Raw genomic sequence first — 27542 nt, forward strand, 5'->3', positions numbered from 1 at the left:
TAAAGTGGGGGCTAAATGTAGCATTGCAAATTATAATCGGACCAATTTACACCTCATGTTTTTGCCCCTACTTTACCGTGTCCTATCCTCATCATCTTTCTAGGTTCGTTTGCACATATTCTCTAGCTTTGAGGCCATGAACAACCTCTTGTGGGTCCTACCATGGGCTATCCACCTTATTTTACCTTTGTTTCGGCTTGATTGGAGAGGGACCAGGGCATGACCATTAGAGGCTGGCCAAATTGGTAATTTACCTAAATACCCCTATATAAAGATATTTTATCAACCTAATTTCATCTATCCATTATAAGCATCATAAGTTGACACATCCTAGCACTCAAGTCCATGAAGCATTCATAATTTTCAGAGATCTTCAAGGCTACATGTTCATCATTCAACCATTGTGGAGAAAAAATAAATCATTCCTATGCAAACATGTGTGTGTGATTAGGGTTTTGTCATATTCATGTCATTTTAATACATCATATATGTGATTGCATTCAAATAACAAAGCATCATCATTAGTAATTGCAAATATAAGGTATATATTTCTAGTATTTATTTTAGCATTTACATTATTTCATTCAAAGTTAATTTCTAAACTGGGGTTTGACTTAGGAAAACCCCTATTCCCAATAATTTCCCCTTTTTTTGGCATGTAGGAAATAGGTACAAAGTTGTGTTCAGGAGGACCAACAGGATTTGCAGAGATGAACAACTTCACCTTTTGATGGCAAGAAATTTGGAGGACTAGGGCAAGCAACAGCATTGTCCCAAAATATTCGGTCGAACTTCTGGGAATAGATATGAATTTCTTCTACTCAGATTTAGGTTGGTGTCTCTGTATGACGACTGTAACTCACTATTTATGCTTGAATCTCTTTAATAATCAACCATTAAACCTAATTTGAGTATTTTCACAATTCAACTTAGAAAGAGGGAATCAAAACCTTAACCTATGTGGAACCTAATAAGTATTTCAGAGTTTTTTTCTTAGAGGGATTAAGCCTAGATCTATTAGTTCCTTCCCTCTTTCAATGTGATGTTATTTTAAGCAAAATTAGTGGTTTTGTTACCTTAATTGATGAAACCCTAATTTTCACCATTACATTTTCAATTGTAAAGAAGAATGACCATCATCATGAATATCTTTAAAAAATTTAGTGTAAAGGCAAATGGAAGGATCAAAGGGAGAATTAGATGAAGAAGGAATATCTTTTGTAGGAAATTTCTCCTTTCTATAATCATTTTTCATATCCTCTTTGATAGTTTGGGAGGGAAGGTCCTTATCATCTAAGGCTTCATCTTTGCTTAATGTTATATGAGTAGATAGGTCATGAATACAATGCATAACATCATCTTCCCTACAAATATTTTGATGACTACGATAAGCTCTAGGAGAATAAGGAGGATCTAAAGGGATTGATAAGCCAACATGTTGATTTTGCCCCCCTTGCACTAGAGTATGCCTATGAGAAGAGGACGACGTCATGTTTATCTTAAATGCTTGGTCTCCATTAGAGAGGTCATTGATAGGAGTATTGAATTTTTCTTCATTCACATTAGATACCCTAAAAAAGGTACAAGTGTTAACTTTGTTAATGTCATCTCTAGGATTATCATTGTCTACAAAAGTCTTTATGCGCGATCTACACATGTAGTGCATGTTCTTAAAAATGTCACCATTAAACAACATATAACACGGATAAAAGCTTTGAGATATCAAGAAGGAAACATTTTAGAAACCCTAAAAATAAAATATGAAAAAGTACTATGAATGAAAAGAAGCAATGCAAAATGAAGAAGTCATCATCCAACACATGATTATGATAAAGGTAGCTAAAAAAGAAATGTAATCATATGTGAAATATCAAACAAATTAGATTTAGTAATTTCCATTATGAGTGCCTAAACTCAAATCTAAAAATATAAGTGAAAAATTATGCAACCCACAAGCCAAAATTAGCAAAATAAATTAAGGTTTTTATGAAATTAACCAGTAAATTTATGTAATTAGGATCTATGAGTGTAAAGTTTATTTTTCAAATGCCTAAAAATCAAATTTGAGACCACAAATCATAAATAAGCATGCAAGGAGCCAGGTTCATAAAAAATGTAATGGTTGGAAAATTAGGAATTAGGAATTTTACTAAGTAAATCCACTAAATAGCCCAATTAGCCAAATTAAATTGAAAGAGGATTGAACCCAATAGATGTAGACTAAATCAAAATGAGAAGAGAAATTGAAATTATGATTAGATTCAATGGGTGGGAGTTGATTGTCCTCTTTCTGAGTTGAATTGTAATGTGATTGTAAAATTAGGGTAAAATAAGAGATTATTAAAGTAATAGATCTGACAAAAACAGTAAGCTAAAAATTTCCCATGGAGACACAAACCTGGATCTGGGAAAAATGAGATGTTTAAAACCTATCTTCTGAAGTCCTGCTTGATTTTTCGGGACCAAGTGGCATAGATCCACCCTGGTCCTTTGAATTTTCCATCATCAAAAGAAGACATATTTTGCAACTCAAGAACATAACAAGCTTGTGATGTTCTTCAGTTGCCTAAAAATTGTAATGTGGATAATAATAGATTTATTGCTTATAAATGAAATAATGATATCTTTATTTCTAATGTTAAGTCTATCATTGTTTATAATACTCTCCCTTATGATGAGTCTATTGTCAATCATGCTAATACTTTGTGGTATGTAGATTTATCTTTAAAGCAGTGGCATAAAGTATTCACAGGATTATGGAACATTCCTATTGTTCCTAAGAAAAAATGTTTTAAATCGGTGATGTTAATTAAGAGGCTTCCTTTCAGGAATGATCAATCCAATATTGATGTGTGCAATATATGTAGAGTGCCTGAATCTGTTAGACACATCTTCTTTGAGTGCATTATGGCTAAAGAAATCTGGTTGATGTTTGATATTTCTATTCCTAACTGGGTTAATATTATGGAAGTTCTTACTGGTTGCATCCATGGTTTGAAAAAAGATACTAATCTATTTTGGCATATTCTTTCTATTGATATCTCTTGATACATTTGGAAAATTAGAAATGAAGATAAATTCCAAGGTAAAACTAGGGCCCTTATAGAGTCATTTCGTGGACTCACTCTTCATTACATTATTTTGCAAGTATATGTAACTATGAGGATAAAGAACAAATTTATGCAGTTTCTCAAAGATGGTCATGCTACTATGTTCATATATGAGCTGGAGAATGGATTTGAATGGAGGTAGGTTACAGGAGACCACACCTCTTTTGCCACTCCAATGGAGAATCGTGGTGCCGAGATTCGGAAAGCCAAAAACCCAACAATGGAACAGATCCAGATGTTGACTCAGCTGCATGAGGGAAGGAAGACAATTTGGATGGAAGGCCCTTTGGGGTGGACAACTTGGATGGAACCCTATCGGGATTATCTTCATGAGTGTTGAGATGATGTTTGGATCTTTTTGTTCGAACATGAACATTATCTATGTATACTCTTTTTGCTTGGATACATAATAGAATAGACTATGTATAGGATTATGGTGTTTATAATGTGCATGCGGAATTGCTAGTAGTCATTGATCGGATCTATGTAGGTCAGGATTGTTGGTTGTGAGGCATGACCTCACGTTACTGTTGAACCTTTACTTTTTGTAAGTTTAATCTGTGTGTGTGTGTGTGTGTGTGTGTGTGTGTTTATATATATATATATATAATGCTTATTGAAAAAAAACCAATAATATTAAAAATATATATAAAACATACATGAAATACTAAAATCATCTAATATAAGATAAAGTGTTCCAATACATTTCTCAAAAAGGTTCTTTCCATTGTGTGTTGATTAAGTGGTGGTGTTGTTGTTGTCACTATCAAGGGTTGTACCTTTGTTGATCCAATGTGTTTACAAGCTTAAGCCTTAGCTTTGTGACCTCGCTAGTTTCACATGGTACCAGAGGGCATGTCATGCAAACATCACTGACCATATTAAATAGTTTATCCAACGATAACCCACAAATGATAGATATTAATTTTTTTAGTCTAATCATAATTTACTTATCTTTATAATAATGTTGGATTAATAACATCAATGCTAAAAATTGATATAACTTTTATATTAAGATAGTGCTCCATTTGAAAAAAAACATAATAGTGTAAGAAAAGACTAAAATTAACAATGACCCCCAAATATCAGACAACTTTTTCAATGATAATGGATTAGTAAATAAGAACAAACACAAAGTTACATCAAGATGCTTTTATCAAAGACTCGTAACCTAGAACATACAAACAGCCAAGCACTAAACATCACAATTCTCTGGAGCAACACCAAGCCTTGAGCCTGGCACATCATGCACTACGCGGAAGTTCTGCTGCTGGTAATTCCCAATTATGGAAACCGTGTTCGAGTCTCCCCCATCGGGAGGAAGAGCAAAAGCCAAGCACAAGACCGAACCCCTAGCATTTCCAGGGAACAGAGTGTTCTCCATAGGCAGACTCAAGTCCAAACTATTCCCAAAATGCAATGTAATCACAGGAAACTTCACAGCTTTTTGAGGAACCTTATAGCACGTATCGAAGGGCTCTGAGGGCCGAGCCAGAGTGAGATTAGACAATTTGACGGCGGAAAGAATCTCGCATGGCATTGTAAGCGGGCTTCACCAGCCGACTAATAACAGTACCCGAATCAATAATAGTCCCTTTCCCCTTTCCAGGAGGAATAGAAACAAGCTCTTCTCCCACAGAGATTCCAGTGAGCCCTAGAAAATAGAAAGAAGGAAGTTGGGAATTTGACAAGAGGGGAGTGAACTGCAAGCCCGGAACAGAAAGAGCGGTTTTCCCCAATCTGATAGACCCAGTGAAAGCAGAGGACGCAAGGCTAGGAAGGCAATAAGAGAACGTTCTGTCATATAAAGCAGCCGTCTGTGAAACAAAGGAAACAGGGTCCCTTCCAAAGCCAATTAAACCAGGCGAGGACTGGATGAGAGGTCCCTTGAGAGAATACGCGCATCCAAAAACAAAATCCTTCACGCGGTACTGCGAGCTCACAGAGAGAGTCTCAGATGACATCAACTGATCAACCTCTGATTGATCCCCGTATTGTTGTCCAACGCTGCAGTTGCTATTTTTATTATTTCCACAGATGCCCAGATCTTGACAAGGCTTTGAAGCGCAGGTGAGGTATTTGTAGGTTGAAGATTTAGATGGGCTGAAGAGGGCACTTGAGCAAGAAGAGCAGGGAGCACAGGGGATCCAGGTTATATCACTCCCGGTGTCCACTTCCAAGTAGAAGTTTTGAATGGGTGTGCCGAAACCCAGCTTGATAATGTAATTTCCACCACTCTTGGAGGAGGATAATGGTACATCGGTGTCCTCTTGTGGACTATTCGGGCTGCTGGTCTTAAATGACCGGCCCACGCTTCTGTTCATTATTGCTCGGTAGCGATGTTCATCGCCCTTGATGGATTCCATTATCGCACTCCACCATGTTGAATTGGGGTGCCTGAATGGGGAACATTTTCCTTGAATGTGGGTGACCCTCAAGTTTGAATTTTCAATTTCTCTCGCAGAGCAGTCCTTGTTAAGCTCTGCGTCCTTCCATATGAATGATGCAGGACTTACATTGGCAAACTTGCTCTTTTGGGCCAACACACAAAGGATTATTTGGAAAAGCACTGAAATGAAAAAGATTGAGCATGCACTCTTCGCCATTGTGATTGTAATTCCACACAAAGAGGTGGCGAGTGACCTATGAGCTTAGAGCAAGGATGGAGATCATATATAAAATGCATAAACGAGCTTGTTATGAACGCTAAGTTCGAAAGTGGGGATTGTCTGTTTCCACGAAAGAGTTCAAAAGTGGGGATTTTCTGTTTCCACGAAAGAGTTCTCGAGTTCCATGACGTAATTGCTGTGCTTGGACACTCTACTTTCCTCGATTCCTCGCGGCCTACCACTTTGCTTTTGCTTTTGAATAAGAAATTTGACCATGATATTTGATGCTTTCAGACGAGATTTTTCAATACCCAGTTCAGCAAAGCGCGGCAAAAATTGGTTTGGGATGGTGTGAATTCATTCCCGGCATCAAATCGTCGTCTCACTGCCCCCACCACTTTCCTTTCGTTTACGAATATGGACTACAACATGATATTTCAACGTTTTCAGACGAGATTTTTGAGTAAGTACGTGAAAAAGGTTTGGGATAGTGTGAATTCATTTCCAGAATGCTCTCCCCTACGCACAAAGACTAGTCATTCGAGCTAATTGAAACAGGTCAATTCATGCTTACATCAATTTCTTAGTGCCCAATATTGATTGGCCCACTTTTGTGAGTATGCCTAGAATCTACTCGTACGATTTTCTCTTAGTGGCCTAGAATCGAGATCCACTTTGGAGGTGCTTTTATAGATTTATTTTGCCGTTGAGTATGCGAACTATCAAGTACTTTTTCTTTTACAGCGCCTGTTCTGGCTCCGCACTATGGAGTCAATAATATGCAGGTTGTTCTGGTTGATTTTGAAAAGAATGGTCACGATTTTTTAAGTTGTCAACAACACGCTGTATGAATTGAAGGCTTTGGAGTCATAAAAGATGCATCCTTTTACAGCTGGGTTTAGACTTCCATAATTTTCGATAGTTGAGCATCTTAATTTTGTGGTTCTCAAAATTTTATGTGAAAATTTTAAATCACTTTCAATTTTTTATAACAGTTTGCTTGGCAAATCCCCTCTTATAACTAGGGTTTCAGTGCCACATCATCCAATATGATGCCACATTAACATGTTTTTTGCTAAGGAGTCTAACATAGCCCAAGAAAAAAGTGAGACTAATACTTGTGCAAAAGTTAGACCGATTCTTGTACATTGATGTGGTATCACATGATTCATTGCTTTTTAATGCTTAGAGATCTAAATGTCATTCAATTATGGGTAGTCGTCATCACAATAACAACTTTAAGGCCACAATTATTGGTGCAATGTTGCCAAAAATATTGGGCATTAAATCAACAAGTGTGAGCATTAAATGAACAAATGCTATTGTAATGCGTTCAATTGTTGGGTCCTTTCCCCTATAGTGTGCCAAGAAAATTGTTTAATGTGATTGGTGATATTGGCGAGTCTGGTTTAACATAAATGAGGTTACACACACAAAACTTCATCTCTAGCATTAAAAAGATTGTATTAATATGAATATCCAAATCCAATGCATAGGTTTAAACCAACATACATAATATTTGTCATCACAATGGCTGAAAGGCTCAGTGAAGGTTTGAACCTTGGTGACTACAGTAGCAATACTATAATCTAATCATCAGACTATGACTTGAGTTATTATTATATTTTCTATATATATAAGAAATACCATTTAATGGTAATTTGAAAGACTAAATTATCTCACAATAATGCTTTAGTCAATGAAAATATCAAGCATTTCATAAAAAATAACCCAGAATTAGAGTTTTGGTTATACTAGTAGTGTAATATATATGAAAATTAAATGAATCAAATGTAGGGATATTTATCTTAAATTTTAATGAAGGTGTCAATGTCTTAGAAAAAATATTTTTTTAGTTGATATAATTTTATAACTTTTAGATGGTTCACTCTCAAAGTGAATCTAGTTATGTATTATGTGTGCCCACTCACATGCATATAAGCAATCTATGTGTGCATGTAAGTGGTCTTTGCATGCATGGGTGCGAACCATTAATTCATGGATCTAAAGTTTTAGCTCATGAACTTGATTAAATGGTAAAGTTATGTTATATAAAACTTTTCCACCTTTATCTCTATACTCAAAATATGGTAAGGGATAGGTGATTTATGTAAGCACCTTTGTGGAATTTGTTGAGATTTAAGGATCATGTTCTCTTTAATTAGAGTCTTAGATTGATTGATTCAACAATGATGAACTAAGGTCAACAAAAATTTATAAGCGTGATTATGCTTCTCAAATAATTTAGTAATATTTATTTATTCCTTTATCCTAGTTTTAATATAATCTTGCTAGATTCTAGATTATTCAATTTGAATTAGGGTTGGTGTTCGAATACACCACCTTATCATGCAAAATATGTAGTTGTTAGCACATTCATAACCCCACAAGATCTAGTAAAAGTGGAGGAAAGAGGGTATATAGCATGCAAAGTCAAGAATTTCAAAGTTGGGGTCCATGTTTGCAAACATAAGAATGATTGAGATCAAGTTTGCACACACATACTTGAGAAAAGGTAGCATACTACCTATTTAGGGATCAAGACCAATCCGTTAGGATGAATGTTGTCAAAATTAGGATAAGATAATGTCTCTTTTCTAAAATTTCTATCAAATAGATCTATCTTGCATACTACTTAATACATTTAATAACAACCTAAATGTTGTTGATACAAAACACAAGAGAATTGGGCCATGGGTATGTAATTTTTACCAATATATATTTCCACACTTTGACTTCTATTTCTAATTAAAATTAGGTAGGAAATAAAAAATTAAATATATTTCACACTCAAAAGATACAAATATATAATTTTGTACACGAATATATAATTTAAACTTTGATAAATTTGCTAATGATTTTTATCTATAATTATTTGAAATACATATTTATTAATGATTACTTATATTTATTTTAGATATTTGTGCAAATATAATCATTGCAATTTTATTTTTTTTGGATAAAGTCAAATATAATATTGATTAGTTAAATAATATATTTTAACAATGACATTTTACTTTTAATTTAATGTCAAATTATTTTTAATTAATTAATAGATATGCATTATTTTAGTTAATTGAAAGTTACTTTTAGAATTTTTTTATACAACAATTGTTTTCTGTATTGTTTCATTTTAGACAACATGTTTTATTCAAATATCATTCATTTAAAGAAGATTTACAAGGTCAATGAATAGTAATGCATTTGGATTTGGTATGCAAAAACAAACAACAAGTCTAAAAAATAAATTATCTATTGTAAGTAATTAAATTAACATCTTTATTTTTCTTAACATAACAAGGAAATATTTTTAAAGAGGTAAATGATTAAAAAGGAAAATTAGAACAATGTATATGTGAAAGAGAATGCTAGAAACAAATTTGCAAAACTCTACTTAATGTAGATTTATGTGAATTTTATTAATGAGTCTATTGTCTTGTATCAAAATTAAATTTAACAACTTTGAACTATGATTATAAGATGTGTTCTTTCATTAGATATTTATACATCTCATGAATTTTCCAAGTAAAATTATAAGATTCTTTGTAATTGAAAAAGTGTGTAATGAATTAGGTTATGTAGGATACATTGGGGTCCATTTTTCATCCTTATAAAGTAGAATTAGTTTATGAATTGTAAAGTTGGTTTAACTTTTTTCTATGGGTAGTTAATTTTAAGTATGTATTTTTTTTTCTTTATATTTTGTGGGGTTCTTTTAAAGTTAGCCAATTAATTAATGTTAGTTTAATTTTTTAGTTAATAGTATTGAATTATGAAATTGTGAAGAACTAACTATTTTCTCAAATTAAATATCAAACCAGTTGTAAATTTAAGAGAAACATCTAAGTTTTACATATCCTATAACTTATTTGTATCATTAAATTTTAAGATAAAATAAAATTGTTGAAATAATTAAAAATAAAGAAAAAAAAATCCAATGACTGCAAATCCAACAAATATTTTTCAACTAAAATTTCAACCTTCAAAATTATATAGAAATAATAAAAATAGAAATTTTGTTTATAAGAAAAATTCTTCATTTAGATAGACATATTTAAGATATCTATTTTTTCTAAACTATAGATCATAACGTTAGTATTAGAATATTTTATATTTATCAAAATTATAAATTTCATGACCATTTCTTTATATATTATTTTTGAAATTTATTATTTTAATGTTGGAATGCTTTATATTTATTAAAATTACAAAGTTTCTAACAACTATTTGATATTTCATATAAATATTTTATAATTAAAAATTAATTATTTATAAATTAGATAAATATATTATAATATATCATGTAAAAAATACATTATCTTACTAATGAATCATATTTGACTTTATTTAAATTATTAATAAATATTAAATATAAGTAATACAAATAGAAATATTTTTTTATTAATATAATAAGTAATTCGGAAATTAAGTATTAACACTTGTATCCTTTAATATATGTTTTTCTATTACATTTTTGTTGTATGCTTCCTTTCTTACGTGCATCATTTTCTTAATATACAAAGGTACTCTTTGCAATCCTTCTTTAAATCATGCAAAATGCAAATGAATATTATTAGAGTATGTGTAAATAAATATCCATATACGAAACCCTTCAAACTTTAAAAGAGAACGCACTCTAAACACATCAATCTACTTGTATGATTTTGTTTTAGTGCCCTAGAGTCGCGTCCACTTTGGAAGTGCTTTTAAAGGTTTATTTTGTTGTGAGTATGCAAAACTCTCAAGATTTCTTTTTATATCTGCATCGTTTTCTTAATATACAAAGGTACTCTTTGCAATCCTTCTTTAAATCATGCAAAATGCAAATGAATATTATTAGAGTATGTGTAAATAAATATACATATACGAAACCCTTCAAACTTGAAAAGAGAACGCACTCTAAACACATCAATCTACTTGTACGATTTTGTTTTAGTGCCGTAGAGTCGAGTCCACTTTGGAAGTGCTTTTAAAGGTTTATTTTGTTGTGAGTATGCAAAACTCTCAAGATTTCTTTTTATATCTTGGTTTAGCTTTTCATAATTTCTGATAGCTGAATATCTTAATTTTGTGTTTTTCAAAATCTTATGTGAAAATTTCAAATCACTTCCAATTTTTTATATTTGACAAATCCCTTCTTATAACTTAGGTTTAAAGATTTATTTTGTCGTAAGTATGCAAACTCTCAAGCACTTTTTCACATAAGATTTTTTATTTGATATTATTTTATAACTTTTAGATGGTTCACTCTCAATGTGAATCTTGTATTATGTGTGCTCACTCACATGCATATAAGCAATCTATGTGCACCTGTAAGTGGTCTTTGCATGCGTGGGCATGAACCATTAATGTATGGATCCAAAGTTTTAGCTCATGAACTTGATTAAATGGTAAAGTTATGTTATATAAAACTTTTTCATCTTTATCTCTATACTCAAAATATGGTAAGGGATAGGTGATTTATACAAACACCTTTGTGGAATTTGTTGAGATGCAAGGATCATGTTCTCTTTAATTAGAGTCTTAGGTTGATTGATTCAACAATGATGAACTGAGGTCAACAAAAATTTACAAGCGTGATTATGCTTCTCAAATAATGTAGTAATATTCAATTTATTCCTTTATTATAGTTATAGTATAATCTTTCTAGTTTCTAGATTATTCAATTTGAAGTAGGGTTGGTGTTTGAATACACCACCTTAGCATGCAAAATATGTAGTTGTTAGCACATTTATAAGCTCACTAGATCTAGTAAAAGTGGAGGAAAGAGGGTATATAGCATGAAAATTTGAATTTAAAAGTTCGGGTCCATGTTTGCAAACATGGAAGTGTTTGAGATCAAGCTTGCACTCCCATACTTGAGCAAAAGTAGCATACTACCTATTTAGGGGTCAAGATCGACCCGTTCGGTTGAATGTTGTCAAAATTAGGATAAGATAATGTCACTTTTCTAAAATTTCTATCAAATAGATATATCATGCATACTACTTAATGCATTTAATAACAACTTAAATGTTGTTGATACAAAACACAAGAGAAAAGGGTCATTGATATGCAATTTTTACCATTATATATTTCCACACTTTGATTTATATTTCTAATTAAAATCATGTAGGCAATTAAAAATTAAATATATTTCACTTTCAAAAGATATAAATATGTAATTTTGTGGATATGGGGACAAAAGAGGGTCAAAAGTGATTCTTTTTTCTTGAAATAATCAAAATTTGAATTTTGACAATAATTCAAGGTACCTATGATTAAAAGAATTAAATTGTGACAAGAACAAGATTAATAACACTTGTTATTTACTTTTCAAAATACTTTTTTTTTTTAATGATGAAAATCACTATGATGAAGTAAAGAGTAAACAAATGGTCATGTTTTTGTAAAAACACAGACAACAAAACACATATGATAGGAAGTGTGCTTTCCTTAAACTATTAGTGTTTTAGAAGTTTTTCAAAATTTATTTAGTAGAAAGTTAATCACATAGTTTATGCTAATTTTCTTGTTTATTATTTATGAATCTTTCTTTTCTTACTAAATTTCAAAGTTTCAAAGTGGATTCATTCTTTAAAAAAAAAAAAAAATTGATGATTCCCCTTTCCCCTCCCCTTTAATTTTTAGATAATAAATAAAATTTTTTAAAAATGTTAATGTGTGTAGATTTAAATGTGGGATGTGAATACTTAATTTTAAAAATGTTTAGATGAATCAATAAAAAATATGTAGAAAAATAATGCATACATTTTTAATATAAATAAAGATAATGGTAATAGTAATTCAAAGTTTAAAAAATTTATATGATTAAAAAGCGTTAGTGTAAATAATTATTCATCATGGATATTATTACGCCTTACTTAAGTTTACTTAGGAAATGTACTTCATAGTAGTTTGGGTATGAGACACTTGGGTGTTTGTGCGACATTGGGATAGTGTGTGTAGGAGAATTTCTACCTTTTATGGTGTTGATCTTATTACTACTCTATCATATCCACTTATTGTGGAGTGATAATTCCACCTTCGGTGGGTGATCCACCTCATGTGGAATATTTTATTGTATACCTTTATCTAACATTGGATAGATTAATTAACATGGTTTTAAATGCTAATTAATGATAGAAAGTATGTGTGACTAGGAAAGGGTACATACTAGAATAGGTATTCTCTTACAGATCTTAATGGTATTTGGATGTTTCATTATTTACTATTTACTTTTCTACCCTTTCTATATCATATAACTGTCACCCATAACCAACAATTTGCCAAATATGTGGGTAGACATAAAATAAATGGTTGTGTATAGCACTACCGTAGATTGTGATTATTATATTTGTATACATTTTTTGATAGGCCATGTAAAGATTTATGTGTACTTCAAGAGGACCAATCTTTTTATGAAAGTATATTATATAATATTAATAATCAAATTGAAGTAAATTGGATTAGAATCAAGTAAAATTTAATTAAATTATCAAGATCTGATGTTTAGATATGAGGTAATAAGGGAGATTGAATTTTGAATTTTATTAATCCATGGAATATTCTATTCTACTAGAAGAGAGATTGTAATATAATGTACTATTTAAGCATGTAACGCAGTTCCCTAACATCAAGGATTAACAAATATCTAGAGAAAATTTAATGTCTCTAAAATCATTTTATTATTTTTCATTAAAAATATACAAACAAAAAATCATTGGATGCCCTCAAATCAGTCGACTCTTTTAATACTTTGGTTATTGAAAAAAAAAAGATTGCTAAATAGAATACCTTGAAAGAATCATTTACTATAGGGACACTTAAGGCACAACCTAACACTTTATTTAATGAAGGTGATGGGATTCAAAGTTAATAAAATATTTATAGAATGGATGAGACTACAATGTTTCTTTAGTGGATGGATTTAGATTTCGAGGAGGGTATGATTTTCATGCATGCACTACAAAGGCTACAAGTAAAAAAATCTAGTGTTCTCAACTGTAAGATATTTATGGTCTGATTTAAAGATCAAGTATCTATTTGTAATGTATGATTATAGCTACTCAGGTATTTTTGATAGTCATGACATATAGTGCATGGCCTGTTGGTATATAGCCTACTTATGACAAGGAGTGATAGGAAAACTCATAAGGATCAACATTCTTATTTAAAAAACAAAAGAAATTTTTCTTTTCTAGAATAAGATGATTTAGACTGAATAGACAAAAAAATTGCATTCTCCATGACTAGGAGAATGAGGCCTTCATGGAGAACCGAGAAATTGGGGTTCTTTTTGTGAGTTTCATTAATCCCATTCTTGAGAGAAGAAAGAAGATAAAAGGGCAAATATATCTATCTATCATACCTAAAAAGATTTAAAATCATGAAATGTTAGCTAAACAGGCTTGTAAAGTGACCATCAAGGGTTAAGTACCTCGTGATAACATTTACAAATTTAGCCCAAAAGGTTTTGATGGATGCACGATCATAACTCCAATTTGTACTCCTCTTAACCCTCTTCCATTCAGCTTCTTTGAAGAAGATATTAATAGCCTCATCAAACGCCTTTCGATCCCTATAAAATTTATTGTGCTCCACCAACATTCTAGTGATTTTGACAATGAGGTCTTCAAAAACTAAGATTTCAACATTAAAAGCATGCAAAATCCCATTCGACCATCCTTTCAAAAAAGAATTGGTCACTAGAGGGTCATGGCCATGAAGTTTCTCTAGGTAAGGAGTAATACCACCCACCAAAAGTTTATCCCAAACTAGTTGTTTGTTTTTTCATTTCTCATAAGAGGTGAGACTTGCCCTGTTTCTTTCACCATGGACAATTTTGTTATAGCTAACAAGGAACCAACAAATAGACAAGGAAAATTAAAACCCCAGAAAGAAAACAAAAACTAGACTGGCAAAAACCTTGAGCTAGAAAATATTGAAAATAATTGTCCTACCTTTTCTTTCCATAATGGGGAGTGGACAATTCATCCTTCCTATCTGCATGAGCTGAGTGTAATCAGCCATCATTACGAAGAGAGTTATCCAATTGACATAATTAAATGGCATCAACAATTACATTTTTAATTTCTATGGGGATGAGATCAAAAGTCCCCCACCATAATATATGAGGTTTCTTGACACCAACATTAGCAAAGCCATCAACAACTTTATTACCTTCACAAAAAATATGGGAGATTTTATAATCATCAAAAGATATAAGCATTTCAATTCTATCAAGGATTAAGCTTTTGATTGTCTAGCTAGGGGCCTAAACACCCATTAGAAAATTTATAATGTTTAATGAATCACTATTTAGTTAGACCTTTTCATAGCAATTAGAGACTACCAGTTTGATACCAAAGTAGGCTGCATTTGCCTCAACATAATGGTTTGTTTGGATTCTCAAAGGGAGGGCCACAACCTAGACAAAGCTACCATTATGATGATGTATTACTCCCCCACAACTCGTATGTCCATAATTTCCATCAGCTACCCCATCGGTGTTAATTTTAATCCACCCTATAGGAGGTGCTTTCCAAGCAACTCCATCTCTCACTTGCTTAAGTCTCTGAATATGAACAGAGATATCCCATTGAAGCTGACAATTATGAGCCATGTGGAAATTGGACTTGAAAGGCATGAGCTTGGGCACATCACCAGATCCTTGGGACAAGCCACCATAAAATTCTCCTTAATGGCAACCAGAATTTTAAAAACTAATTTATCTACAGGGTGGACAACATCCCAAAAAATTCTATTATTTCTTTCCTTTATGACCCCCAAGCAATATGAGGCATGATGAAAGACCATAACATGCCAACAAAAGGATTATAGGAGGGACAAGACCATTAGAGCCAACAATCAGAAAATGAAGAAGGAAAAACCCAATCAATAGACCAAAGATTGAAGAAATGAGTCCAAATTTTGGCAAAAAAAATTCAACCAAAGAGGATATGATAAGAGTCCATCACTCCCATACATAAATATCATTTTTTAGGCATTGAAAAATCTCTCTTACAAAGATTATCAATATTGAGGAGTTTATTTTGAGCCTAAAGCCAAAAAAATACGTTGAGAATTCAAAACCAAAGAACATAAGGGTCGAGGGGAGCACACCTTATTCTTCATCATGAAAGAATTATAAATCAATAAAGAGCCATCCAATGAGCCAACCCAAACTATTGAATCTTCACATTGAACAACAAGAATATGGAATTTTGACAACAACTCCTGAAGGGGAGAAAGAGATAGATTAAGAGAGGACAGGTCGATCCAGTTAGAATTTTGAATATTATAGGTAACCCAACATCCAATCTATGCAATATAGAAATCATGGAATTGATTACCCCATGGGGAAAGAGAAAGGGGGGCATACCCAAACCACCAATTATCCCAAAAAATGATATGAAGACCATTCCCAAGAGACCACCTTAGGCCCCTAACAATGATATATTTAGGGATGGAAATAAGGTTCCATAAGGCGAAACGAGAAGCCAACGATCTATCATCAAAAAATAAATCCTAAAAATGATTATATAAGGCCAAATATTTGTTAACTATAGAATCTCATTCATTCTTCTCCCTCAAACGTCTTCATAACTATTTAGCCAACAACGCTTTATTGAATTACTTGATTTTCTTGATGGCCAAATCCCCAAATTTCTTAGGAAGACAAACTTGATCCCAAGACAGTAAATTCATTTTGTTCTTATATTTTGAATCCATCCAAAAAAAATTCTTTTGAATTTTCTCAATATTAACTAAGAATTTATTTGGGACATGAAAAAGACTCCTAGCATGAACCAGTAAATTCTGAAGAGAATCCTTGATCATTTGTAGTTTACCAGTTTGACTTAAGAAATCCACTTTCCAACCAACTAGTTTAGATTCAAATCTATCAATTAAACCCATCCAAAAGGAATTATGGACAAAATTCGAAAAAATAGGTAAACCAAGGTAAGTGGAGGGGAGCACATCAATATGACAACCTAAAATAGCAGTAATTATGAGCTACCTCTTCTCTAAAGTATTAAGAAAGATAATAGAACTTGTAGACTCTAATTTTTTGACCCAAAGCCTCTTCATATCAAACTAAAATGCTCTTTATCATTTTAGCTTTAGATATAGAACCATAACTGAAGATAGTAATGTCATCAACAAATGTTGATGGGAACAAACCTGGGGAGAAGAAGAGGGGGAAAGGCTCTTAGGACACCCCAATCTCAAAATTCTTTAGATCAATCTACCCAAAGCTTCCACCATAAGAATAAAAAGAAAATGGGAGATGGGTCCCCTTGACTAATACCCTTGGAAAAATAAAAGAACCTTGAAGAAGAACTATTAACAATAACAAAGAATCTAGGGGTCAAAATAAACTAAGAAATCAACTAAACAAGTATGTAATTGAAACCAAAAGAAGAAAGCACTTTCAGAAGGAAATGCCTATTAACCTGAACATAGGTCTTAAGGGTATCCAATTTGAGGAAGAAGCCAACCTTCTTTTTGACCATTAGGGAATGGATGTTTTCATTAATAGTTGGGATGCAATCCAATATTTGATTTCCAAGGATGAACCCATTTTACTAAATAGAGATTAGAATAGGAAGGACCTACTTCAAATGAAGGACAAGGATTTTATCTAGAAAAACTTATAAAGGGAGTTACATAAGCTAATTAGGTGAAAATCCTAGAAAGAGTTAGCCCCAAACTTCTTAGGAATGAGGACAATAATAATAGCATTCAATTCTTTCAGCAAAGTTCTTGAACCAAAGAATTCATGAGAAGACCAAATAACATCTTTAGCCACAATGTCCCAATAAATTTGAAAAAATACCACGAGGAAACAATCAGGAGCCAACACTTTATTCTTTCAAAAGGGAAAACAACAAAACATACCTCATCCTCCGAGGGAATCCTAGAAAGAGAAAGATTCGTCTCCTCTAAGACAAGACAGGGAATCTCCCTCAAAAATTCCATCTGACCATCAACATCTAAATTTTGATCATTAGATAGGAGAGAGGAAAAGAACTCCAAAGCTGCATCCATAATATCTTCATCTTTATCTAGAATTATACCATTATAAATGATAGATTAGATCATATTAGAAGCATGGTGCTTAAGGGTGGACATGTGGAAAAAAATGATATTTCGATCACCACACTAGAGCCAAATTGTCCTAGATCTCTACTTTTAAAATTACTTAGACTCTTTTGTAATAATATCATGAAGCTTTGACAATATAAAATTTTTCCTGATCCACAAGATTAGGGGATGCTGCTTGCAATTGAATTTGGGCTTGAATATCATCCAACTTTCTCTTTAGTAGATTCTTGATATTAAATATGTGACCAAAAGAAGCCTTATTCCATTTCAACACATAAGTTTTAATTGAGGCCAACTTCTTCACAACATGGTACATAGTTGTACCAGTGACATCTTTATTCCACCAATGCCTAATTTTGTTCTTAAGATTTGGGTTGAGAGTCCCCAGCTTCTCAAATATAAAAGGGAACTTCTTTCCTCGACTACCAACATGAGCTAAGAGAGCTATGGGAAAATGTTCGAAACCAATAAGGGATAGAACATAAATATTACAAGAATAAGGATTCAACCAATCAAGGGAAATCAAGGCTCGATCTAATTTGACTTGAATGAGATCATCACCATTACGTCTATTAGATGAAGTGAATGAGGCTCCTTGCAAATCCAAAGCTCTTTGCACATCCAAACCCAACAGATCTTGAGAATTGATGAAATGAAAAAAATATTGAGCACCATTTTTTGTAATCAGAGCTCCACCTTTCTTCTCATTAATATGAAATGAGGTATTCAAGTCCCCCATCACCAACCATTTTTTTAATTGGACAATATATCTAAAACCACAAAGGGAAGTCCATGTGGCCATTCTTGAAACTTTATCATTCGGAGGATTAATTTTCAAAATATGACTAGCAATATGGTTTGGATCAGATATAATCATAGTACCTTTAACCAATTTCAGTTCCAAAAAGTAGCAATAACCCCCAAGGCCCCATATGCATCACAAAAATGAGCATGACCATCTTTGAACAAAGAAAACTTGATTCTTTGAAGCTTATCACTCTACATTTTGGTCTCTTGAATAAGAAAGATATCTGGTCTATGAAACTTAATTAGATTAGAGAAGAGATTATGTTTATGAGGTTCATTAAGCCTCCTTGTATTCCATTATATCACCTTCATTTAGAGTTGTGAGGTGTACTATAAAGGTCCCTCTTAGGGAGAGTTCATTGTGTCATCTCAACAATATCAAACTTGCTTTGCTTATCCCAACTTTGAATCATGAAAGGTCTTCTTGAGTGTTTAGATTCTCACCCACAATCCACTTTCTCAAGGATCCTAGTTGTAAATCCAATAAAGTTGGACTAAGGAGAGGCCCTTTGCCCTTTCTTAGATTTTACCATTGTAAATGACTCCTCATCTAAAATCATAGAGTATTTACCCAAATTAATAGGTAGATCCATAACCTCATTCAAAACTGGTTCCACTGGAGGCTGAGATTGAGGAAGAGAATTATCTCCCATGGCATTAAAATTTTCCTCTGAAATAGCAGTAACCGATGGAGAGATCTGATTCTTGGAAACATGCACTTCCCCCAACACTTTAATAATGTCCACCACTAAATTAAATGATGCATCAACATTGAGAGAATCCATGCAAGGAGGAGGGGAGCCCAAATCAGTGGAATCCACACCCAAGTTGGGGGAAGTAGGGGGGCCACCTGATACCCCTTAGATGAGGTAGAATCGAAAACCCCTAAGGGATTTTTCCTCTAGACCTTATTAGTATTTCAGAGCATTAACTGGGCAATCCCTCTCCCAATGGCCTACTTTATTGCATTGGAAGCAAGAAAAGGGAATAGATTCAAATTCAACTGCTTGAGACCAATCACCAAGCTTAGAGTTGGTACAAATTTCCATAGGAAAATGAATAAAATTCTTGATATTGACACAAATACAAGCATAAACTAGCCTCCTCCTTGAAACAATCATAGGATCTAGAGAAATAAGCTCCCCAAAACAAGCAACCAAGACTTGGAAGATTTCTTCATCCCAAAATTTAAGGGGAAGACCTAGAAGCCTAACCCAAATAGGGGCCACATCACATGACCAATCCTTAGAGTTAAACCCCATCTCCCACCTCTTATGGTCAAGGAAAGAACAACCCAACATCCAAGGACCTCTAGAAAGAACAATAGCCAAATTGTCTTCATAGGTAAATATGAAATTAAAAAAGCCTTTTGCCATCGCCACTACGTCTACCTGGCCTTTCTTCTTCCAAGATCTGGCCACCTAAGCATGGACCAATTCAATTTTCGGGCAAGGACCAATAAACTTATCAACAAGAGAGCATTCCATAGAAGCAATACTCTTCTCCAAAATACATTTTGGAACATAAATAGAAAAGGACCCAAAAATGAGATCCTCGAAATGTGAAACAGGAGTAGAACATTTACCTTTAAGGTGCGAACCAAAAAGCTCCAACCATTTCTAGTTTTGGATGATATTTTCAAGACCCACAGGTGGTCAAATTGAGTTACTGCCAGGGCCCTCCAAACAATCTTTGGAGCCACACGAGAAGAATGTGAGTCCTTTGCAATAGCTTGAAGAGATAGTGAAGCATCTAGAACCATGTTTTTATCTGACTCATTATTAGAAGAAAGAACATATTCCTCACCTGAGCCTTCAAATACCGCATATGCTCCCCCAACACAATCTCTGCAACTCTCCTAATTTCCTACCCTTGGGGAATTAAAATTTGAATGACAAACCCAACCGACGACTCCTCCATTGTAAAGGGGTTTGCCAAATTGTTTTTGATTAAGATAAACGGGTTTTACAAGGACCCAAAACCCAAATCCATACAAAAAATATTAAAACAGTAGCATAATAGTCCTAAACCAACAACTAGATGACCACAAGAATAGGGGAATCAACCCACAACACAAATAAAATAAAACTAACCAAGAGAATGCATGAATTCAAATTTCTTCTATATAATATTCTTATTGACTTCCTCGAGCTCTTCCATTATGAATCTCATGGTGGTCCTCTCCTGGTTTCTGTTTCTTGGTCTGGTAGAGGGTCCAGTTGCATCCTGCATGTCTGCCCCTTGAGAACTTGGATCTAGATTCTTTTTTTTTTAGCTTGGCAACTAAAGGCAGAAAGGGTTTGCCAAATTGTTGTTTAAGGCTTTACAAGTAGTTTTCAAAAATTATTTTTGAAAAACGTATTAGGAATCGAGTAAAAAAATTTTGCAGTGACATTGTTGGAGGTGATAAGTAGGAGATATTTTCCACATTAAGTCAAATTATGATATTGCTATCAGGATTCAACTGTGTAGTTTTTGAGTCAAACTCATTGACCCATGATTCATGAGTAGTGGTTCACAAGAACCCATCTCTCACAAGAATGAATGGTACACTTAGCACTCATTGCATCTAGGTGATGCTCACAGGGGTGTACCATTCATTCTCATGAGATATGGGTACTTGTGAACCACTACTCATTAATCATGGGTCAATAAGTTTGACTCAAAAACTACACAGTTGAATCTTGATCGCAATATCATAATTGTTGGAGGTACTATGTGGAATATGCAAAAATAATTGAATTCATATATTTTCTAGTTTGGGATATTGTAATGTTGGAAGACTGTTAAAAATGTTAGTAGTTTACAAAAAAAAAATATAATATTTCAAAATTTTGGAATGTTGGAGAAAAATCCTTTTGCTAGAGATCTTGGAGGTCATTCAAAAACCTCTTGCCAATTTTAGAGAAAATGGAGCACTTTGATTTTTTCACTTTTTGACACTCGGTCATGCACTCCTAAACACTAAATTATCATTTAATTTCTTGGCTAGAAGTTGTAAAAAAAATTACAACCTTTTATTTCAAAAATATAATTGCTATATGCTAAATGAAAAAAGAGAAACAAGTTGAAGTGCAAAAGGCAACAAGGAATGTGGAAGAGGAAATTAAAAGAATAAACTTTAAAAGGATATGCAAAGAATTTTGAAAGGCAAATGTTGGATTTCTTAGCTAGCTGAAAGGTTAAGTTTTAAATTTTAATTAAATGATATTTTTTCTAGAGAAAGAGAGGGGGGAGAATGTTGCATGTTTAAAAGGGATTTTCTTAAAAAATTAAGAGGCTATGTAAGGTCCGATGCGGATTTATGCAGATTTATGTATTTTTCACGTTGATTTGAATCAAATAGAACTACACATTTGGTTGTGTTGCAATCTATGTTGTGTTGTGAGTTTGTAGGAGGAGGGAGTACCTCTTGCATCACTTCACTATTTGATTTGGTTGGCTTTTGCTAAGCCATAGGATCATGTTTTTTCTTAATGGAATTGACATGAACAAATTTTAACTTAAGCTATTCATATCAATTATAATCATAATCAAAATAAAGGGGAATACATTATGTTGTGACATTATTGTTCAACAAAATGCAATTTGAATATGATGCAGGATTACAATAAATTGAACCAAAGAAAATTTACATCCAAGCTTTACAATCATTGACTATGAGATGTTTATTTTATATATGTACACATTTCAAGTATTGATTGAGGATAAATTGCCTTGGGTCCACACACTAACACTAGGAAAAAATGAATTAAATAAAATTTGCACAACTAATTTCATGTGGTGATGCTTTTCCTATCGATCTTGGTCATTTTTTAGACTAATATTGGTTTTCAACAAGATCATTAAATTAAAAAAGGGCTTTGTAGTAACAAAAAATGATGATTAAACTTACTAGAAATGACGTTTTGCAACTCAACTATTTAAAATATTTAAAAATTAGTTTTGTTTACTGTGAGTGTATTGGTAAAGAACTTCGATAAATTAAAACTCTGGACACACTCCCATTATTATGATTTTCTACTTTGAGCAATGAACTATGAATATAATTATGGGATTCAATTTCATTATAGATCATGCTACAAATGAATATGATGACAATTGGTTTTTCACAAAGATAGCCTATTATAGAGAACAAAGGAAATCTTGCTATAGTTGTGATCATTGATTTTGTGATTTGTGTCTTAATTTAAACCCTTGGTTTGAATAAAATAAATATAAGAAAATCATGCTTCTTATGCTCTCATTCATCCTTACGCTGACTCTTATTTGTCCTAATGATAGATCACAGAGTGTGATCCAGAAATCTACTTATAAAGAATTCTATAAATTGAAAAAATCTTATATCATTAATTAAGATAAAATGTTCCATTTTAATAAAAAACATGATAGTATGAAAAAAAGACTAAAGTTAACAATGACCCACAAATATCAGACAAATTTTTCAATCTTATCATAATTTTCCTCATCTGGATTAAATACAAAGTTCATCAAGATGCTTTTATCAAAGACTCATAAACTAGAACATGCAAACAGCCAAGCACTAAGCATCGCAATTCTCTGAAGCAATACCAAGCCTTGAGCCTGGCACATCATGCACTACGCGGAAGTTCTGCTGCTGGTAATTCCCAATTATGGAAACCGTGTTCGAGTCTCCCCCATCGGGAGGAAGAGCAAAAGCCAAGCACAAGACCGAACCCCTAGCATTTCCAGGGAACAGAGTGTTCTCCATAGGCAGACTCAAGTCCAAACTATTCTCAAAATGCAATGTAATCACAGGAAACTTCACAGCTTTGGAAGGAACCTTATAGCACGTATCGAAGGGCTCTGAGGGCCGAGCCAGAGTGAGATTAGACATTTGACGGCGGAAAGAATCTCGCATGGCATTATAAGCAGGCTCCACAAGCCGACTAATAACAGTACCCGAATCAATAATAGTCCCTTTCCCCGTTCCAGCAGGAATAGAAATGAGCTCTTCTCCCACAGAGATTCCAGTGAGCCCTAGAAAATAGAAAGGAGGGAGCTGGGCATTTGACAAGAGGGGAGTGAACTGCAAGCCCGGAATAGAAAGAGCGGTTTTTCCCAATCTGAGAGACCCAGTGAAAGCAGAGGACCCAAGGCTAGGAAGGCAATAAGAGAACGTTCTGTCATATAAAGCAGCCGTCTGTGAAACAAAGGAAACAGAATCCCTTCCAAAGCCAATTAAACCGGGGGAGGACTGGATGAGAGGTCCCTTGAGAGAATACGCGCATCCAAAAACAAAATCCTTCACGTACTGTGAGCTCACAGAGAGAGTCTCAGATGACATCAACTGATCAACTTCTGATTGATCCCCGTATCGTTCTCCAACACTGCAGTTGCTATTTTTATCATTTCCACAGATGCCCAGATCTTGACAAGGCTTTGAAGCGCAGGTGAGGTATTTGTAGGTTGAAGATTTAGATGGGCTGAAGAGGGCACTTGAGCAAGAAGAGCAGGGAGCACAGGGGATCCAGGTTATATCACTCCCGGTGTCCACTTCCAAGTAGAAGTTTTGAATGGGTGTGCCGAAACCCAGCTTGATAATGTAATTTCCACCACCCTTGGCGGAGGATAATGGTACATCGGTGTCCTCTTGTGGTCTAATGGGGCTGCTGGTCTTGAATGACCGGCCCACGCTTCTGTTCATTATTGCTCGGTAGCGATGTTCATCGCCCTTGATGGACTCCACTATGACACTCCACCATGTTGAATTGGGGAGCCTAAATGGGGAACATTTTCCTTGAATGTGGGTGACCCTCAAGCTTGAATTTTCAATCTCTCTCGCAGAGCAGTCCTTGTTAAGCTCTGCGTCCTTCCATATGAATGATGCAGGACTTACATTGGCAAACTTGCTCTTTTGGGCCAACACACAAAGGATTATTTGGAAAAGCGCTGAAATGAAAAGGATTGAGCATGCACACTTCGCCATTCTGATTCTAATTCCACACACAGAGGTGGCGAGTGATTGATGAGCTTAGAGAAAGGATGGAGATCATATATAAAATGCATAAACGAGCTTGTTATGAACGCTAACCTCGAAAGTGGGGATTGTCTGTTTCCCCGAAAGAGTTCAAAAGTGGGGATTTTCTGTTTCCACGAAAGAGTTCTCGAGTTCCATGACGTAATTGCTGTGCTTGGTCACTCTACTTTCCTCGATTCCTCACGGCCTACCACTTCGCTTTTCCTCTTGAATAAGAAATTTGACCATGATATTTGATGCTTTCAGACGAGATTTTTCAATACCCAGTTCAGCAAAGCGCGGCAAAAATTGGTTTGGGATGGTGTGAATTCATTCCCGGCATCAAATCGTCGTCTCACTGCCCCCACCACTTTCCTTTCGTTTTCGAATATGGACTACAACATGATATTTCTACGTTTTCAGACGAGATTTTTGAGAAGTACGTGAAAAAGGTTTGGGATAGTGTGAATTGATTTCCAGAATGCTCTCCCCTACCCAGAAAGACTAGTCAGTCGAGCTAATTGAAACAGGTCAATTCATGGTTACATCAATTTCTTAGTGCCCCATATTGATTGGGCCACTTTTGTGAGCATGCCTAGAATCTACTCGTACGATTTTCTCTTAGTGGCCTAGAATCGAGATCCACTTTGGAAGTACTTTTAAAGATTTATTTTACCGTGACTTTTTCTTTTTACAGCACCTGCAGCTATTCTGGCTCCGCAGTAGGGAGTTACAGCTGGGTTTAGAATTTCATAATTTTCTGTAGTTGAGTATCTTATTTTTGTGGTTTTCAAAATTTTAAATCTTTCAATTTTTTATAACAGTTTAATTGGCAAATTTCCCTCTCATAACTAAGGTTTCAGGGTCACATCATCCAATATGATGTCACATTAGCATGTTTTTTTGCTAAGGTTTCTAACATAGCCCAAGAAAAAAGTGAGACTATACTTGTAGAAAAGTTAGACCAAGTAGTACTTGTACAAAAGTTAGACCAAGTAATACTTGTACACTGATGTGCTATCACATCATTCATTGCTTTTAATGCTTAGGGATCTACATTTCATTCAATTATGGGTAGTCATCATCACAATAGCAACTTTAAGACCACAATTATTAGTGCAATGTTGTCAAAAATATTGGGCATTAAATGAACAAATGCTATGTAACACGTTCAAGTGTTGGGTCCTTTCCAGAGATTAATTTAGTGGCGAATATTCGCCAATGGCGAATTTTTCACATCGGCGACCTGAGAAATGACAAATATTTCGTACCGACCAGGGGTGGCCATGTCGTCGGAACATTATCAATTTCTATCAAATTCATGGCTCGATCGCAATATGTTTTATGTAATTAAATGTTTGTATACGAGGATTTCGTCAATACAATATACGGTGGACACACGTTAAATTTAATTTTTTCGCCTACAGTTTCAGAGGTTGTCTTAATAGACGACCATAATTCGTCTATAGGCATATGAAGATTTGTTAGCTAGGGGGACCCAATTCACCCGACGTTTTTTCGATGCGTGTCTTCATTCACCCCAATTTTCGCCAACTATATTGTATTTGCCAATTAATTGGACGACCCACAATTGCCTCGAAAATTACATAAGTCGTGTTATAGTTAAGTGGGATTCGCCAAATATTTGTATACCATATAAAATTCCCTCAAAATTCGCCATATAAGGATTGGTATAAATACATTCAAAGATCAGATCTATCTCTACACAATCTGGTGGGTTCTAGGCTCTGAATTCGGATCAATAGAGAAGTTTCAAACCAAGGAAAATCATTGTTGTTGTCTGCATTGGCGACTGCTAGTTCCCTAAAGGTGAGCGATCATATTTTTGAAGTGTTATCATATTATTCTAAATTTCATTATATATGTTTGCACTATTGAGCTCATTCTTATTCAGTGGGGACCCGTCGGTACCAACTAGTTAGCCGGAAGATTGAGACCTCAGACATCTAGATTGTAGGTTGTAGGGCCAATGAAACATATATTATACTTTATAGTCTATTATTATTTCTTCAACAAATTGATATTTTTTTGGTAGCCTTTATTTCGTTGGAGATGTCGAACAAGAAGAAGGGTAGGAAACCTGAATGTGGGGAAGGCCATGAGAGGCCAAAAAAACACTGAACATTATCTTCATACTTTGGCTTTGGAAAAGATCGTGGTGAAAATTAGGAAGGTACATCATCACAAGTACAAGTACAAAATTCACAACTTACACCGCATGTTGAAGACAACGGCGAACCTGATATCTCAGATCAAGATGATCTTGAAGAAGATTATCTGGTAGATACCCAAGTTAGTCAGAATGATATATTTGACTTGGGTGATAATGTCAAAGATGATGATGCACGAAAGGGGAAAAGAAAAGCCAAATCAAAAAAAGTTCAACCAAAATCAGAAAATGATTGGGAATGGGATATGTCAGTGAGGAATTTTCAAATTAATTGCGCATCAAAGTATCCATTCATTGAACTAGTGGAGAATCCAATTGAAGGAAAGCCTCCAATAGAGTGCAAGTGTAAGATTTGCACTTGGAAACATAACAAGGAAATTAGGTTGCAGCTAAAATTTGACACCATAGAAAAGCATATGGGTAAAGTTTATAAAAAACAAATGATAGACAAAGTTGAAAAATCAGTGATAAGATGGAAAACAAAGGAGGAATGTAAGCATGTGAGGAATGCCAAAGAGTATTATTTTCATGAGAAAATATAGATGAGGCATGGTGAAGTTAAAGGTTCTATTGAAGCTAGTTTTGGAAAAATAATGCAAATAGAACACTAGGAAAAGTTGTTCTCTTAAGTGTTTTTTTTTAATATTTTGAGTAGAGGGCGTGCTATCACAAATTTCCCATCAATTAGTGGTTTATTACACTTTTTGAAAGTTCCTAACTATCCTAATAGTTACTGGTCAGTAAACAGTGGATGG

General features: G+C 33.9%; 1 protein-coding gene and 1 pseudogene across 2 annotated transcripts; both read right to left on the reverse strand.

The window, feature by feature from the left end:
• Positions 1-4195: 4195 nt before the first annotated feature.
• LOC131034263 (aspartyl protease AED3-like) lies at positions 4196-5827 on the reverse strand (annotated as a pseudogene). Its single transcript, XR_009371952.1, has one exon. The product of XR_009371952.1 is annotated as an aspartyl protease AED3-like (transcript).
• A 17220-nt stretch (positions 5828-23047) lies between these two features.
• LOC131034264 (aspartyl protease AED3-like) lies at positions 23048-24651 on the reverse strand. Its single transcript, XM_057965699.2, has one exon. It carries the CDS (start codon positions 24564-24566, stop codon positions 23160-23162), a length of 1407 nt encoding a protein of 468 aa, XP_057821682.2. The 5' UTR covers positions 24567-24651; the 3' UTR covers positions 23048-23159.
• Between the last annotated feature and the right edge of the window lie 2891 nt (positions 24652-27542).

The sequence above is a fragment of the Cryptomeria japonica genome, chromosome 3 (genome assembly GCF_030272615.1).
Source record: "Cryptomeria japonica chromosome 3, Sugi_1.0, whole genome shotgun sequence".
NCBI lineage: Eukaryota > Viridiplantae > Streptophyta > Pinopsida > Cupressales > Cupressaceae > Cryptomeria > Cryptomeria japonica.